Source organism: Urocampus carinirostris, chromosome 14 (genome assembly GCF_059441175.1).
Source record: "Urocampus carinirostris isolate Australia breed hairy pipefish chromosome 14, RoL_Ucar_1.0, whole genome shotgun sequence".
NCBI classification, from domain to species: Eukaryota; Metazoa; Chordata; class Actinopteri; order Syngnathiformes; family Syngnathidae; genus Urocampus; species Urocampus carinirostris.
The window spans coordinates 9,762,761-9,779,684 of NC_142362.1; the positions used below are offsets into that span (position 1 = coordinate 9,762,761).

Consider the following 16,924-nt stretch of genomic DNA (forward strand, 5'->3'; position numbering starts at 1 on the left):
CCTGCCGTATCATATGGGTGCCCTGACCATCCCTTAGAACATGATGAAACATCCCACTATCCTTTCACAACACCGTTCCACTCATTCCTATCACCAACAAAATGAAATAAATCCTGTATAACAGGTTCAGATAGAACACTCCAAATAATTGCTGATAAAAATGTAAGAAGAGGAAACATTGTCAAACCATAATTTGTGGATTGATAGCATTTAACTGGCTACACTCACACTATTCGATTTTGAAGCGGAGCTAAAGGGTCCTGAACTAGTTGTGTTTCTCTTCATAACAACTCAGCGCCTTTGTTTTCATGTTACGCTGCACAGTTGCAGCATGCACTTTATTGCTTTGAATTGAATTGTCTTAATTGTCATTGATAACAGTAGTGATACATTTTATGGAACAAGATTAGATTTGGCACTCCAGGCTAACACATGTAATTTAAAAACTTTGAAGAGAAAAGCAATAAATGACTATGAGGCTGTGCCTCTTCTGTCATAGAAATATGAAATGAGATATATATTAATTGGTTGTATTTATTCAGTCTTATTTAACATGACAATTTTTTGATTTTCTTTTAAAAAAAACGCTTAATTTTCATATTACTTTATAAATATGAGTTATACAATTAGTAGGCGACATATTACTGCATATTACTGTAATGAGTGTCTCCTGATGCAAAGTGAGACATGTAATTTGGAAGTGGAAGTTTTTTTAATCTAGATTTAAGACCTACTTCTATTCTATGGCTTATGATTGATGCCCACCTCATACTTTTCTTTTCCTGTACTTTCTGGTTACCTGGCTGGTGGTGAAATGAGGAAGTAGGACATATCGAGATGAGTCAGCGGACCAGCGCCTGGACCTGAAGCATATGAACATCTGCATCGACCGGCCAGCAGCGTGTTTGCTGTCATAGAAATATTGGACAATTTTACAGGCTTGAGGCAGCGTTGCTGTCAAGGATTTTCTTGAGAATTTTTACATATTACCTATGCGTTTCTTATTTATGTTCACTATGTTTTGTGTATTGTCACTCAATGCAAAGTCTATTGCAGCCTGGTCTTCCTGGAAGGGGGATCACCACTTGAGAGGCCTCTTCCAAAGGTTTCTAATTTTCATCATCTTGTGCAGTCCTTTGAGACTTTTTGTGATTAAGGGCTATACAAATAAATGTGACTTGACTTGACAATTGTTGATGAAGTCCAGCCAACAAGGTATTCCAAGAAATGATAACTCAAATTACCGCCTCTATGGCTGCTTTAGAACGACTCATTATCCGCCATGTGCGCAAGGATTACATACCAATCAGTGTAAATTATACAACTATACTTATTGTTCATGTTCTATACAGATAGACTTGTTTGATAATTAAGCAACCACTTTCTACAGATGTCACTTTGAATGCAACACGAGTCCTGCTTAAGTATGCAAAACCTATTTTCGCTGACAAAATGTCAAGTGAACTAGATTAACAAAAACCTGTTGAGCCAGGGTGTGCTACAGTACTCTCATACATGTACAGTATGTCACGAAAGTGAGTACACACCTCACATTTCTGAGATTTCATTATAATGTTTAATTGAACAACACCTGAGGGCAGTGGTTAACGCGTGTGCGGCACAGTTCTGAGGTGAAGAGATCGAACCTCCTGTGTGGAGTTTGCATGTTCTCCCCATGCTTGTGTGGGTTTCCTTCAGGTACTCCGATTTTCTCCCACATTCCAAAAACATGCATGTTAGGTTGACTGGCCGGTCCAAATTGTCCCTTGGTGTGAATGAGCGAGCAAATTGTCTGTCCCTGTGTGCCCTGCGACTGGCTGGCAACCAGTTCAGGGTGTCCCCTGCCCACTGCCCCAGGATTGCTGGTATGGGCTCCAGCACTCCCGCGACCCTACTGAGGATAAGCGGTGCGGATAATGATGGATGGATGGAACAACACCTGAAGAAACATCACTTTGACGCAATGAAAGGTAGTCCGTGTAAAGCTTATATAGCAGTGTAACATTTTGTTTTCCCCTCAAAAAACCATATATAGCCATTAATAGCTAAAGCCCCTGGTACCAAAGTGATTAGTTTCTGAAGTTCAATATTTTGTGTAGCCACCACAAATTGCCACTGTAATGCTCTTCCACTCCTCCACGACAACATGACTGGTCTGAATGATATTCAAGATCTTGTGCTTCACCACCTTGAGGATGCCCCAAAGAAGTTCTATTGGGTTTATATCTGGAGACAGGCTTGGCCAGTCCATTCCCTTTACCCCTAGCCCCTTAGAAAAGCCTTGGTCATCTTAAAAGTGTATTTGGGGTCATTGTCAGGCTGGAACATTGTCCTGCGACCCAGTTTCTGGAAGGAAGGGGGCATTTTCTGCTCTGGTTCTTCACAGTGCATGCTTAAGTCCGTGTTTCCCTTCATGAATTGCAACTCCCCAATTACAGTTGCACTCATGCAGCCCCAAACCATGACATTCCCACCACCATGCTTGCCTTAATCAGGATACAAACATGTTTGTACTCCTCACCTGGTTGTCGCCACACATTGCTATATAACATCTGAGCCAAATGAATTAATCTTTGTCTCATCACTTAGTCGCTATCCACGTGAACACGAGGTGGTGTAACCCTGGGCACAAAGATTTCCATCTGCTGCAGGGACGTCGAACTTTTGGACTAGCGTGTGACGTCATCCACTCCGCAGTTGCTAAACTACAACACAGCACCCCGAGGCCATCCTGTTAATCTGTTAATAAACAACAAAAGCATACTGCTGGAAGTGTGAATTTCCCTACGGGGATGAATAAAGTATCCATCTATCTATCTATATATCTATCTATCTATCTAGCTATCATCAGACCAGAGAATATCTTTCCAGTAAGCCTTGGCCTTTGTTTACATACCTGTTTTCAATATGTCAAAGCGATGTTTCTTCAGTTATGTTCTATTAAAAGTAATAATAAGTTCTCTACAGAAATGCCAGGGGTGTACTCACTTTTGTGACATGCTCTCTTTAGATGTGCATTTATTAGAGTATCAAGGCCAAGCACGAATCGTCTCACATACAAAAAAAAGCCACAGTAAATACTTTCAACCATTCGAACCCACATATATGATTGCAAACAGAGCTGATGTTGTCTGCGCCATGGCTTCGCTAGCAAAAATCAAATACATCCTTCCGGCCTCCTGCTTTTACAAACCCGTCTCTCTTTACCCGAATTCATCTCTCGCGTTTCGGGTTTATTTTGCTAGCTTTAACGACTGTTTACTCGCCTCTTTAGGTACATGTTTCTGCTTTCTGTGAGTTTAGGCTGGGCTCAGGGCCGTTTTACATCAACAAGCTAGTATTTAGGTCATGCGTCCTCCAATATAAATAGTGAACATAGTTAAAAGCGGGAGTGGTGAAAATATGGACATTGCTCGTAGAGACAGGATTTTACAGGCACGTGATTTCTGGTATTCGTCTCGTAAAAGTCAGATACAGCCTCCGGTTCTCACGTGCTAAATGCTAATGCGTCTGCATGCCATCCTGTTGACATTTTGCTAAATGATCACCCAGAAGTGATTTCAACTCTTACTGCACTTAAAGTGTGTTATGGCAATATTACGACTTGAACATTGTGTTCTATGAATGTGTGGAATGGTCAAACTATGTCACGCTTATCTAAAAAGGGGAATTGTGGCATTTGATTCTTCTTTCTAAAGTGTGAATTTAAGTCTGATTTTGTTTATTAGAATTCTCATAATATTTTCTTGAAGGGACATTGTAAAATGAAATGAATTGCCTTTATTGTCATGACACAAGTACAATACAACAAAATTGAGGGTTTCTTTTTTCAGTGCGAGTAAAACAAATTAAATTATATCCTTGCTGCAAAAGGGTACACCAAAAAACAAAGGCAGGGCAATAAAATGAGAAAAATAATGGTGCGGTTTGGTCAGTTTGAGTCTCTGTAGAAGTTATTCTTCATTGTGCTTTGTAGAACTCGTTTTCGATTGCAATACAGAATACAGCGATAAGTACACTGTCTCCCTTTAAAACAAAAAGTTGCACCTAATTATTTCCTAACAATATTATTTTGTTAGGACCCATCTCAGTCAAAACACAGCTTTTTGCTTTTGTACAAGTTAAAGTGACAGTAAGTAATAATGATTGGAGCTGAAGCGGGTGAAATGGAAGAAAACACATTCCGGAAGCCCAAAGATACCACTTTGCAAAATTCTGAGGCCTATTTTCATATTTTCTTGCGTAAGCAAGGTTGAATTCCAGTTAGCGACAGAATATGAAACCTAGTGTGAATCCCTGTAAGCAAAAACAAAAGACCGAGCCAGCCAATTACACCCTGAGCAGCTGAAAATAGTGAACAGATACAGTTGGTCAGAGATGGTGTGTGTAGCAGACTATAGCAGTTAGCGGGAGAAGCTACGAAAATCACATGCATTTTTACTGAATGAAGAATTTTTACACCACTAGGGGATGCTATATAATACACACTGGGTTTTTATTCGTTAAAACCACCTCTTTTAATTTATTACTTTGGGCGACCCTTGTCTGGTTTTGTGCAGAACGATGCAGAAGGAGCATCAATAATGACTTTTGCTAATGACCCATTAAAGTTGCTTCAAAAAGCAGGTGAACCTGGATTGGTTTTGTAACTGATTCTGGGGCATCTTTCCTCCACAACAGGTCTCAAAATGGCCTCCCTAATTGAAGGATTAAAACTTCTCAACTCATACTTAACACAATATTAATCAAAATGCTGTGTTAAGACAACCAGCACACTGTTTAAGGACATTAAAAGCCAATGCCGGAGTGACTAATCAGGAAGAATTTCCCATTCAATGATGAGTTTGGGCTGGCTGGATAAGAAATATGATTTTATCATGAATCTGTCACTCATTAAACCTTACTCGTGCATTCATTTTCCAGTCAGCTATTTGGCCTCATTCAGCAAAACCCCAACATAATAGCAGATTATGTGAGTTTTACCATCTGGGGAATTTCTCCCCTCCCAAATTTCAATTTGGTATGGCCCACGACCACTTTTCTTCTCTTTAGCGCCAAAATAAACACAGAACAACGCGAAAGGTATGAGACAGGTACGATGGAAGGTAGAAAGGTGCAAGGTGGAGCTGAAAGAAAAATCAGGAAAAGAAATGGAAACGCGTTAAAAGAAGATGCAGCCAAATACACGAAATTAACATACATGTTTTTGGACGACATAACCTAGTTGGTAGGTTACTAAAAGAGATGATAACATTTTGTACTGTTGTCAGCGGGCTATCTATGGTGTCATGGTTAAAACTGTAGTAGAAAGAAGAAAAGAACAGATTAGAGTCGGAAACTTGTTTTTGATAGCACCTTCAATTGGAAGTACGTGCTTCCAGAATCGGCTCAAGGAAGAAGAACCCGCGCCTCCTTTTTCAGAATGATCATTTATTGTAAAACACTAGAAGGAAACAACACATCTGATTGGTTTATATGAACACAGGGAATTAATCTGATTGGTTAAACAGGAATCACATATGTAAAAGCAGTGTATAATGTTGGTCGCTAGATGGCGTGCGAGTAATAAGTAATGATAGTGAAACTTTATGCACACAATGCTTCTCTGTGAGAAAAACGCAAGCTTTCGATTTGGAATTGGGGGGTGTCAAGGTCATCTTGATTAGCCAGCTAGCAGGCCTCACAGTGGCTTTCAAGTTGTAGCTTTTTAATCATAGGCAGATTCTTTTGGAGACAAACTCTTTTGGCTTGGGAAACTTATTCTCTTGACCTTGAAGGCGCTCGCACCTGAAAACGACTCGAAAACGTAACTGCACTTTTTTAGTGTATTATAGAAATATCTCATCTCATCTCATTAGCTGCACCGCTTATCCTCAGTAGGGTCGTGGGGGTGCTGGAGCCCATCCCAGCAATCATCGGGCAGTGGGCAGGGGACACCCTGAACCTTGTTGCCAGTGGACAGACAACTCGGTCGCTCATTCACATCTAGGGACAATTTGGACCGGCCAATCCACCTGAAACGCATGTCTTTGGAATGTGGGAGGAAACCGGAGTGCCCGGAGGAACCCCACGCAAGCACGGGAAGAACATACAAACTCTGCACAGTAAGTCCGGTAGCTGGATTTGAACCCACACAGGAGGCTCTCAAGACCATAGAACTGTGCCGCACACGCGCTAACCACGGCGCCGCCGTGCTGCCCACTATAGAAATATATAAATGTATAAAGATATAAAAGTATAAAAGTAAGAGTAAAATAATATATTCAATGAAAATATAGGATATAGTATAAAAGGTACATTTAGACCGTAATTTCCCTAACATCCTGACATCAATGTGCTTCATTGTCACCATATTTGTAACTGGTCACATCCTCGCAGTGCTAAACGTATTGCATAAAGAAGGTATTGCGTTTGTACAACAATATTTTGGCACCTTAAATCACAATTACGAGATCGGGTTCGTTTAAATACTAGAAAAGATCCCCTGATTATGAGAAAAGTTCTGATAAACGAAACAGAAACACCTGTTATCCTCTGTACTCAGTAATGATATCACTACCTATTACCGATTGCTATCACTACCTTCTCAGTTTGAGACACCGGGACACACTGATATTTATAAAGACTGTCGGTGTTAATAGTATTAGTTTGTCAACGTTGCACAGGTTTCATAAGTGCTTAGGAATGTTTAGGAGGAATCCCAGTCTGATGTGATAGATATCACAGAACAGATCACGCAATTATGAGAAAAGATGAATGAAAAGAAAACATCTACCATCTATGTTGGACTTGTAAAAGGTGCCGTACAGTTCCTTGGGATGTATGGGGATGGATTAGGCTATGTATCAAGTAAATGTAAATCTAAAACAATCTGTTAAAAAGGAATGTGGAATTTTGATTTCAAATCACTAGCTCAGTGGGCCAGCTTTGGCTATAAAACTACTGGGCTGAAAAAGGGACCCGCTCCGGCCTTGTTAAATAGGAATGACTTTTGTTTTGATGTAAAATCAAAAAGAAACGTTATCACCACCCTCACTTTGCTCACAGTTGATAAATAGTGCTAGAAAGTTAATAGCCATATTATTATTAATGACTATGTATACATGTAGGGAATAGGCGGCAGTAGCTCAGTAGGTAGAGCGCTTGTCTTGGGATCAAGAGATCGCAGTTCGAATCCCAGCTCCTCCGTGTTACATGTCGAAGTGTCCTTGGGTAAGACACTGAACCCCTAATACCCCCATTAAGCAGGTTAGCGCCTTACATGGCTGTACGGCCGCTATTGGGAAATGTGAAGCACATTGTAAAGCGCTTTGGGAAGTCATTGACTTGAAAAGCGCTATATAAATGTAGATCATTTCATTTCATTTCAATAGTTCAACTGGCACCAGAAGTCAGATTTCTCGAGCAATCTAAATGAATCACTTACATGGCCATAGCAAATATTTAGATTACAAGGGGAAAGTTAGAGTAATTTCATTACGTGTATATTTGTTGTTTTTGCATTGAACTTTTGACATTAAATAAAAGATAATTTAATTCATGTTACTCAGCAAATTCCACAAATTCCTTCGTCCACGTGTGTTTAAAAGGTTTGCTCGTACATGCCTTACACAACTTTTACTTGCCTTGACAAAATCAAAGACCTACACTATATATGGATGGATACAACTGTGGCATCCACTATGAATGGACTATAGAATTTTAGCCTTTGGAGGCAGAAACTAAAACGGAAATGTTCCGGAGATATTAAAGGCTTTTTTTGCAGAGTAAGCTGGAATTTTGAGGGGTTTAACTCACAGTATTTATTGAGTTTTCAAGAATTTTCCATCCAAAAATAAAACAAAATCCCACCCCAAAGGAACTCAGAACAGACGGGCAAAACAGGAGTTCAAAAACATATGTGGAAAAATAAAAAGCAGAACACTTACCAGGGACTAGGAGTGTGGCGCAATCCACTACAAATACAGAGGCGTTACAGATTCTGTTTGGGAAAACAAGTTACCAAAGTCATTCCATCGCTCATTAATCACATTCAACCCGTTTAATGTCCCCTGTAATTCCCCAAAAAGGAAAATAATCAAATTCAATGTTTGGGCACAATAACGGTAATCTCTGCAGTGCTTTTTTTTACTAGCAAAGACTTTATGTTATGTAGTTTGTACTATGATACGGTCCAATTTGACTGCTTCGCACAAACACGGGCAGAATCCATTATAGGCACACAAAAGTGGTTTGATTGTAACCTTCAACACAAAGACTTTTGAGACTCTGTACAGAAAATGGAATGGATTTTCTTATGTGCTCAGCAGCAGTTGACAATTATTTGCATCATCATGAGCTGGGACCAGCATAAAATGAAATGCAATCAGTTTGGTTCACATTCTGACTTTCATTCAAATCCGTGAAGTATCCTTTTCATACAAATACTTACCAGTTACGTGCTCCACCTTTGGTTAGTTGAGCGCACAACATTGATGCAGTTGCTAGGCAACTACAACAGGTCTCTCAGACTCAAACTGTACCAAACTGTATATTGCTCCTTTTCTACCAAAATATTGCAGTAACATGTATTGTTTGGCCAAGATTTCCCATTAGTTAGTCGTCTTCTGAGAATATTTTCCGTTTAGCCTAGCTTGTGTGTTTACATATGAAATCCAAATCGGACATTTTGGGTTTAACATCGGTATCACAAAGTTCAGTCACTGCTGATCATTTTCAAGATTTTCCTTTATAAAATCATTGTTTGGATTAGCAATTTCAGATAAATATATCATAGATCAGTCAAACAGTGATACTGTATTTGAGAGGTGATATAAAGTTTACAGGATTTACAGCAAGTGTGCAATAATTACTTAAACAAAAGTAGAGAGATAAAGAGATAGATACTTTATTCATGAAATGATCTGCATTTATATAGCGCTTTTTAAGTCAAGACTTTCCAAAGCGCTTTACAGTGTGCTTCACATTTCCCAATAACGGCCATGCAGCCATGTAAGGCGCTAACCTGCTTATTGGAGGTATTAGGGGTTCAGTGTCTTACCCAAGGACACTTCGACATGTAACACGGAGGAGCCGGGATTCGAACTGCGATCTCTTGATCCCAAAACGAGCGCTCTACCTCCTGAACCACTGCCGCCCCCATTCATCCCCGCAGGGAAATTCACAAAAATTCACAAACAAAAAGTAGACAGTTGCATACATTTGGGAACACCCGCAGTAGAAATTCATTAGTATTTAGAAGATCCTATTTTTGAAGAGCAAACAGCCTCTTAAAACTTCCTGTAGCTTCCAAAGAGGGTCTGGATTCTGGTTAAAGTCCACAGCCCCCGATTCAAAAATGATGCTGGCCTGTCCAAATGTGCTTTAATAGACCTTAAGCAGACTCATTAAATCAAAGCTAAGCTGTTAGGACATAACAAAGGATGGTATGCATGGCGGAAGATAAATACAGCATTCCAAGCCAAACATTTGCTACCCACAGTAAAATTTGATGGGGGTTCCATCATGCTTCGGGGCTGTGTGACTAGTGCAGGTACGAGCAATCTTGTTAAACTTTAAGGTTGCATGAATTCCACATGGTATTAACATTTAACTATTGTCAATGTTCAAGAATAAGTGACAAAGTTGAAGATGCACCAAGGCAGGATACTTCAACAAGACAACAACCCCAAACACTGTTTGAATTCTATCAAGGTATTCATGCATAGGAACAAGTACTACGTTCTGGAATGGGCATCTCGGTCCCTGGACCTGAATGTTATTGAAAATCTGTAGTGATATTTAAAAAAGGCTGTCCATGCGCGTAAACCATCAAACCTGGCTGAAGTGGAGATGTTTAGTAAAGAAGAATTGTCAAAAAATATCTTCAATCAGAATCCAGACCCTCGTTTGGGAGCTAAAGGAAGCATTTGGAGGCTGTTATCTCTGCAAAAGGAGGATCCGATACGGGGGTCTCAAACTCAGTTGAGTTGGGGGCCGCTGAAGCTAGGATCCGGGTGAGGTTTGGTCATATGTGGTTTTTCACAAAAACAGTGCTGAGAATTTTTTTTTGCTGTTCTTAAAAGGACAGTGTTTTGTTTTGTGTAGTGCAACCAAAAATTAGGCCAAGGAAAACTACAAACTAAAGAGACTAAAAGCTGCCCTTTTTTCCCCCATTTTTACCCAGTCTTTCTCAAAGAAAGACAAAAATAAGGGAACAAATATATATTTTTAGAGAGGTAATACAAAATAGGGAAGAAAAACAAAATAGGTGAAAAAAAAAAAGGAAAAGTAGATTTTAAAAAGTAGGGGAAAAGGAAACAAATAAAAAGGAAAATGGAGAAAGAAAAAAGTAAAGAGAGAAAAAGAGGAATTAAAGAGAAAAAGAACAAAATATCTTCTTTTAAAAGCAATAAGGTGTGTTTTTGTCGCTTTGAGTCTCCGTATTTTGTCTTCTTTCCTTGTGCTTTTAGCACTCTTTTTCAGTGGCACGACAGAAGAGGGGACACTATTACAAAGGAGGTAGAGAAAAAAAGAGAAGGAAAGAGTGAGAGCAAAAGAGAAGCAAACATGAGAAAGAAAGAAAAAATGAAGAAAGACAAAAGGAAAAGAGAAAAAAATAGAGATAAAAGAATAAGAGAGCGGGAAAAAGATCCGCAGGTTCGAGAGCATTCTCCATTCGGGCCCCAGTCCTGTGGAATGCTCTTCCCCCTGAGATTCAATCTGCAACTTCAGTGGAACTGTTTAAATCTAGGCTTAAAACACACTTCTATTCTATAGCATATCAATAACCTATATTTTATCTTGACAAGATCTGTGTATTATTTGTTATTGGAACATCAATTGCAGCCTGGTCATCCTGATAGAGGGATTACCTCATGTGCAGTCCCTTCTCGAGGTTTCTACATTTTCCTCATGTTGAGGTTTTTGAGTTTTTCCTTGCCCTCATTGAAGTTTTAGATCAGGGGATGGTGTCATAATAGTCTGTGGTTTGAAAAAGTATGTGGTCTGTGCAGCCTTTTGAGACTCTTTGTGATTAAGGGCTATACAAATTAACATGACTTGACATTTAGAAAGCAGGTTTGTATATGTTCCAGTTCTCTTTGAGTTTTTTGTGTTATACAACAATTTTAGCTAGGACTGTTTGCTTTAATTTTTCTTAGGGCCCTTCATCCTATTTTGTACTTCTTTGTGGAATAAACTAAAAGATTTGGATTCTTGTCGCAAGGAATAATTTGACTATGTGGTTTAAATTTACAAGATTGAAAAGAAATATAACATATTCAAAAATACTCACCAAACGCTTTCAGAATCTCCTTGTTTCAAGTCTAAATGTTAACACAGTAGTCTAATTCACTGTTCGTTAGTGACACAATTACATGGGTCGTTAGACTTATTAGAGGACACGCAGTAACACACAAAATTACAATTTTGTTCTCCAATTAATTGACGGATTTAGAGACATTACATAAGGAAAAAATGTTTAAAGTTTAATGAGGGCTTCTTTCTGAGCACCTGCGAGGGGAACTTTATTTACAATTACTGAAGTAACTGTATGACGTCCACCAGGCATTTCATAATAAAATTATATTCTTCTGCATACAATAATGAAAAGATAAAAATAAAGAAAATGTTGTAAAATTGTTTTATTTTAATATATTCATGAACTTGTTTCGAAAAAATAAACGTGTAGAACGGTTACACCTCGTTACAGCAATATGACACATTTACTCTGAAAGCAAAACATTCACGTTTCCTGTAGCACACCGGTAGATTTTCAAGCTTGATGTCACTCAAAGCTAGTGATATCAGCCTACGTAAACCGGATTATTTCATACATAAAAATTGAAAATTAATCAAGAAAAAAAAATAGCCTGAATAAAAAAATAAGCTAGGAGAGATTCCCATTTCAGGCGTTACGGAAGATGGTGGCCAAACAGAGGATCCGCATGGCGAACGAGAAACACAGCAAGAATATCACGCAGAGAGGAAACGTGGCCAAGACATTGGTGAGCTCATCAGCTGTCTGTCAGTTTGATGACGTGAGCCCAATTTTGGATCATCTTCGTCCTGCATGCTTATAATCTTCCCAGTTGGATTCTGACTCCAGCGATGACACGAAGCAGGGTGATGTTCCTATTTGCATAGGGTTTTTTTTCCCAGGTTTTGAGGATTCCAATTACTATTCAGTCCTAATCATCTATTAGTCGTACTTTGATGCATGTTGAAGGAAAACAAAGATGCTCATATTTGAAAATAACAGATTGCAATTGAATCATTTTCTAAACAAACATGTATTTTAGTCAATAATTGGTGTAACATCTCCATAAATCAACCAATCACATCAGCCAATATCCATCCATCCATTATCTGCACCGCTTATCCTCAGTAGGGTCGCAGGGGTGCTGGAGCCCTTCCCAGCTATCGTCGGGCAGTGGGCAAGGGACACCCTGAACTGGTTGCCAGCCAATCGCAGGGCACACAGACAGACAACCATCCACTCGCTCATTCACACCTAGGGACAATATTAACCTGACATGCATGTTTTTGGAATGTTGGAGGAAATCTGAGTGCCCGGAGGAAACCCATGCAAACTCCACACAGGAGGTTCGATCTCATAGAACCTCAGAACTGTGCCGCACATGCGCCAACCACTGCGCCGCTGTGCTGCAGCAAAATGACTTTTTTGTGTTAAACTAACGCAGATGACACTAGTCATACATATGCTAATTGACTGAATTAATTGTGTGTCTTTGACTAAAAAGCCAACCAGGAAGATAATAGTCTTCATAAAATCACAAGAGTGTGAAAAAAACAATATATATTTCTTATGTTTAGAAAAATGAGTAAAAATATCTGATTTATGGATTTATTTTCCTAATTATGTTGCTGCTGAATGCCATCGCACTATATTTCATTGAACCGTTATCACAACTTATACCACTCTTCAGTAAATATATTTCCTTTTTTATCCTGACATTCTTCTCATCATATTTTTCTCTTTTGAGTCTTTCATTCCATAAAATTCATAGTACTGTATAAGCTGCTATTTTATCTTGGGTTTTCAACCACACTGGGAAGAGAACAGCCCATGATTTTCTAGGTCGGGCTCTCCGATCTTTTGCAAGCTTTTTGTTACTTTCTAGGGCAAAGGGCATCCATTTTCAAATGCATATTTGCAAAAAAATTTTGTTACTGTGTGATTATACGGTTAATTATTGGAAGTAGGGTTGAATAGACTCAGTCAAACACTGAAAAAAAATCGTTTTACTAGAAAATCACAATGACCCAGGACTGGAGAGCTATTTATAGACCAGGTCTGTGGGGACTTCAGCTGTCCTAAGGGTGCACCCTGGTGCCCGCCGGCACAACGTTGGAGACCCCTGTTCTAGAATGTGTTCATGACTCTCTGTAACGTTCTCCTTAGTGCTTTGTGAATTAAGAAAATATAAAACCAATTTGGGCTCACCCCAACAGGATAGCTACAAATTTCTAGTATACATATCAACACTGAGACTATTATTTCACCATCCACTTATCTAAAACCTACATGAGGGCAAGGAAAAACTCAAAACCTCATCATGAGGTGAATGAATAAACCTTGAGAAGGTTCTATTATACGGCAGGGGTAAACCAGTGAAACCAGTGATTATTTTGGAGTTAAAAGTAGCTGCTTGCATGAATATAATTCACAAATGAAATAGCAATTTAGGCATGAAAATTGATATAAATGTTCCATATGTACATGATTGCTGTGTTTGAGATTCTGGAATGCTCACAAACTAATACAAGCTGCTGTTAATCACGAGGGAAGAAGAATGCAATGGCACAGCGCTGCCACCACAGAGCAGTGTCTGGAACATTTTTAAGCAGACTCGTCAAGAAACATGGCAACAATTTCAAGCATTTACAAGCATTTCACTTTTCAATCCATGAGAACACAATATTAAATTCAAGTATTTTTAAGGAGTTCAAGCAGTTGTATGAACCCTGTAACTAGCACATTTTTCATAATTTTGTATGCTAAACTTTGCTTGTCAGACAACCTAGTGCCTCTTTGTTTTTGAATAGCGTGGGCTAAAAGCGTACTTGAAAATGTAGTATGGGCAATAAAATGTTTCTATACACTCAGTAAAATAATTTCTATTTGTTCACTATATTGTTAGTTTGTAAGAATGTTTTACTCAGAAAATCTGAATATTTTCAAGAAGTTTGGACTACCCACTTCAAGCAAGTAAAACTTGATCTTGGACACAAGACATCCCAGAAATTTAGAAAGTGAACAATATTAGGTTCTTAATGTCCTCATAGTGTAAATTAAACCGAGCATATCTTGTCTGCTATGTGAAAGAGAGAGTTTTATTTTTGCTTAATAAACTATACTACGTGGTTAAAATTTGAGCACTTTAATGTTGGACTACAAGCCATTACCTGACCTTGGTTTCCTTCAATTCTCTTTCAAGGTTACATTGTTCAATCATCTTAAACGAATTTTAATCATTTTATTTATAGTGTTGATTTTGTCTTATATTTGCATGTTTGGTGTTGGAGCAATTCGAAAGTAATCAAGTTACATTACTGCAAACTTATGGTATTCGGATTACATTACTGATTACAATTTTTAAGAGGTAATTAGTAACTATCTCGGATTACATTTTTAAAGAACCCTTCCAACCCTGATGGTATTGGTGTGTTTTTGTGTTTTGGTTTCCAATAGAGACCACAGGAGGAGAAGTATCCAGTGGGCCCCTGGTTGCTTGCCCTCTTTGTATTTGTTGTGTGTGGATCAGGTATGTACTGAATCTTGTTTCTTTTTTCGCTAGATACAGCTAGTTTGTCTTTGATTTTAAAATTAGGTATGTACATTAACAGAAAATCTCACATATTCTTAGGGTGTGTAAACTTTTTTTTTAGTTTTTTATTTGTCTGCCTGTTTGTCTATCCAGAATTGATTTCATAGAACAAAAATTAACATTATGACTTGTACTCAAAGACCACTTTATAGGTTTCTCAGAAGCAGAACACTTACCGTGTGCAGTCATATAACAACAATTCAAAAAAGATTAAGTCATTTTGTAGCAAATGTTAAAATAAACAATTTCCTTCAAGTAATTACAATGTGCTTCATACTTATAAGAGAATTACTGTCCAAAGAGACAGCAAAAGAGGATTTGTCCTTTAGGTTCCGCAATTCTCTTTTGTTTCCTCTTGGCAACAAACAATTAACATGTTAACCACAAAAGGGCACTTGGAGACTACTCTATATGTTTCTCAAAGGCAGAACAGTTATGGTAAATGGTAAATGGTCTACATTTATTTAGAGCTTTTCAAGTCAATGAAGACTTCTCAAAGCGCTTTACAATGTGCTTCACACTTACCCATTCACACATACTTATACATCAATAGCAGGCATGCAGCCATGCAAGGCGCCAACCTGCGTATTGGGGGCATTAGGGATTCGGTGTCTTGCCCAAGGACACTTCAGTTACTGCATTCAGTATCATTTAATTGTAACCAAGCATTTTCAAATGTTTCCACAGTATTTATATGGCGTATAAGGCTCACTTTCAAATTTCTGGCCAATTTGGGGTTTTTAGGTGCACCTTGTAGTCTGGAAAATACGGTATTTTGCAAGAAGAATTTGTTTTGTATGGAAATTTGACAACAGGGGTACATTTTTTTATCAGGGCTTTACTTGTTGAAGACCTAGTGACGAGATTGGATAGACTGAGAAATGAAATTGTGAGAGACAGAACTGGAGTAGTCGAGGAACTGAGCAAGCGTGTTGATAAGAGAGTACTCGGTTGGTTTGGACACATGGAGAGGATGGATGAGGAGCGAATGATGAAGAGGATCTACAGAGCACAAGTCAAAGGAAGGAGACCAAGAGGAAGGCCGCGATTGACGTGGATGGATGGTGTTATGAGTGCACTGCAGGAAAGAGGTCTAAATATAATGGAAGCTAGAGCTCTTGTTGGTTATAGAAAGGAGTGGAGAGGTGGTGTGAAAGGATAGTGGGATTGTGGACGTGTTCTTAAGGATGGGCTGGGCACCCGTATGATGCGGCAGGGGTAAACCAGTGAAAGCTGTCGGGCCCTGCTGTTGAACAAAAGAGTGTGTTGTGTCACCCTGACCCGAGTGACATGGCCGCTTTCTGGTGTCCCATTTCATCTGGAGGGACGAAAGCATGACCAACTTGGGTGCCGAGGTGCCTAACTTGTTTGGGTGTTTGGGCAATTGGGTTGGCCATGGTCCAAAAAATTTTGTGTGTTTTTAGCTATTTATTTCCCTTTTATTTTCTTTGGTATTGTATGTGTGTGTCTTGCTGTTTGTCACCCCTCTTGAGGGATATGACCAGGGTAGATAAATAGATAGATAGATAGACTTGTTGAAAACCTGATGCAGCCTAACCTCACCTAGATCCAACCTCTGGTGGCCCTCAAGAAAATCGAATTTGAGACCCCTGGTATAGAGTGTTGATGAGAAACTATTAACTTATTGTCCTCTCAGCCATATTTCAGATCATCCAGAGTATCCGTATGGGGATGTGATCCAGAACCTGGCTAAGGCGAACCACTGCAAACTCCAAACCCAGCCCACGCGCCAATAGGCCCCACAGACATACGTCGGGCCCCCGGAGAGCGCCAAGCCGTCCCCGTGCACCGAAGCGCCATAGTGTCCTCTCATTTGCAGTGATGCAGTCTTTGGTGCTGAGAAGCTTTTCTATGGACAAAAAGGACGCCGGCTGTGTCTTGTTACTCACTTGGCTCTCATTTGTGTGAACATGCTTTCATGTAAAGCGTGAGTACAAATGTGTGAGACCGTTTATGCACTTTTGAGTGTGTCGGGGGACTCCCGATGACTATGTGCCATATTTGCCTGTTGCGGTATTCATCTGTCTTGTGTGTGAAGGATCTTTTTAATGGAATAAATGTTGCACATTTGA

At 39.2% G+C, this 16,924-nt stretch overlaps 1 protein-coding gene and 1 long non-coding RNA gene across 2 annotated transcripts; one reads left to right on the forward strand and one right to left on the reverse strand.

The window, feature by feature from the left end:
* Window positions 1–793: 793 nt before the first annotated feature.
* On the reverse strand, window positions 794–11,501 carry LOC148352596 (uncharacterized). The gene is made up of 3 exons (XR_015852783.1): window positions 11,276–11,501; window positions 7,929–7,981; window positions 794–908 (listed from the first exon to the last, which is right to left on the reverse strand). It is a non-coding gene; the product is annotated as an uncharacterized LOC148352596 (long non-coding RNA).
* Window positions 11,502–11,752: 251 nt separating this feature from the next.
* Window positions 11,753–16,924, forward strand: serp2 (stress-associated endoplasmic reticulum protein family member 2). The gene is made up of 3 exons (XM_088352735.1): window positions 11,753–11,987; window positions 14,696–14,768; window positions 16,489–16,924. The coding sequence occupies exons 1-3, from the start codon at window positions 11,904–11,906 to the stop codon at window positions 16,527–16,529; spliced, it is 198 nt and encodes a 65-aa protein (XP_088208861.1). The 5' UTR covers window positions 11,753–11,903; the 3' UTR covers window positions 16,530–16,924.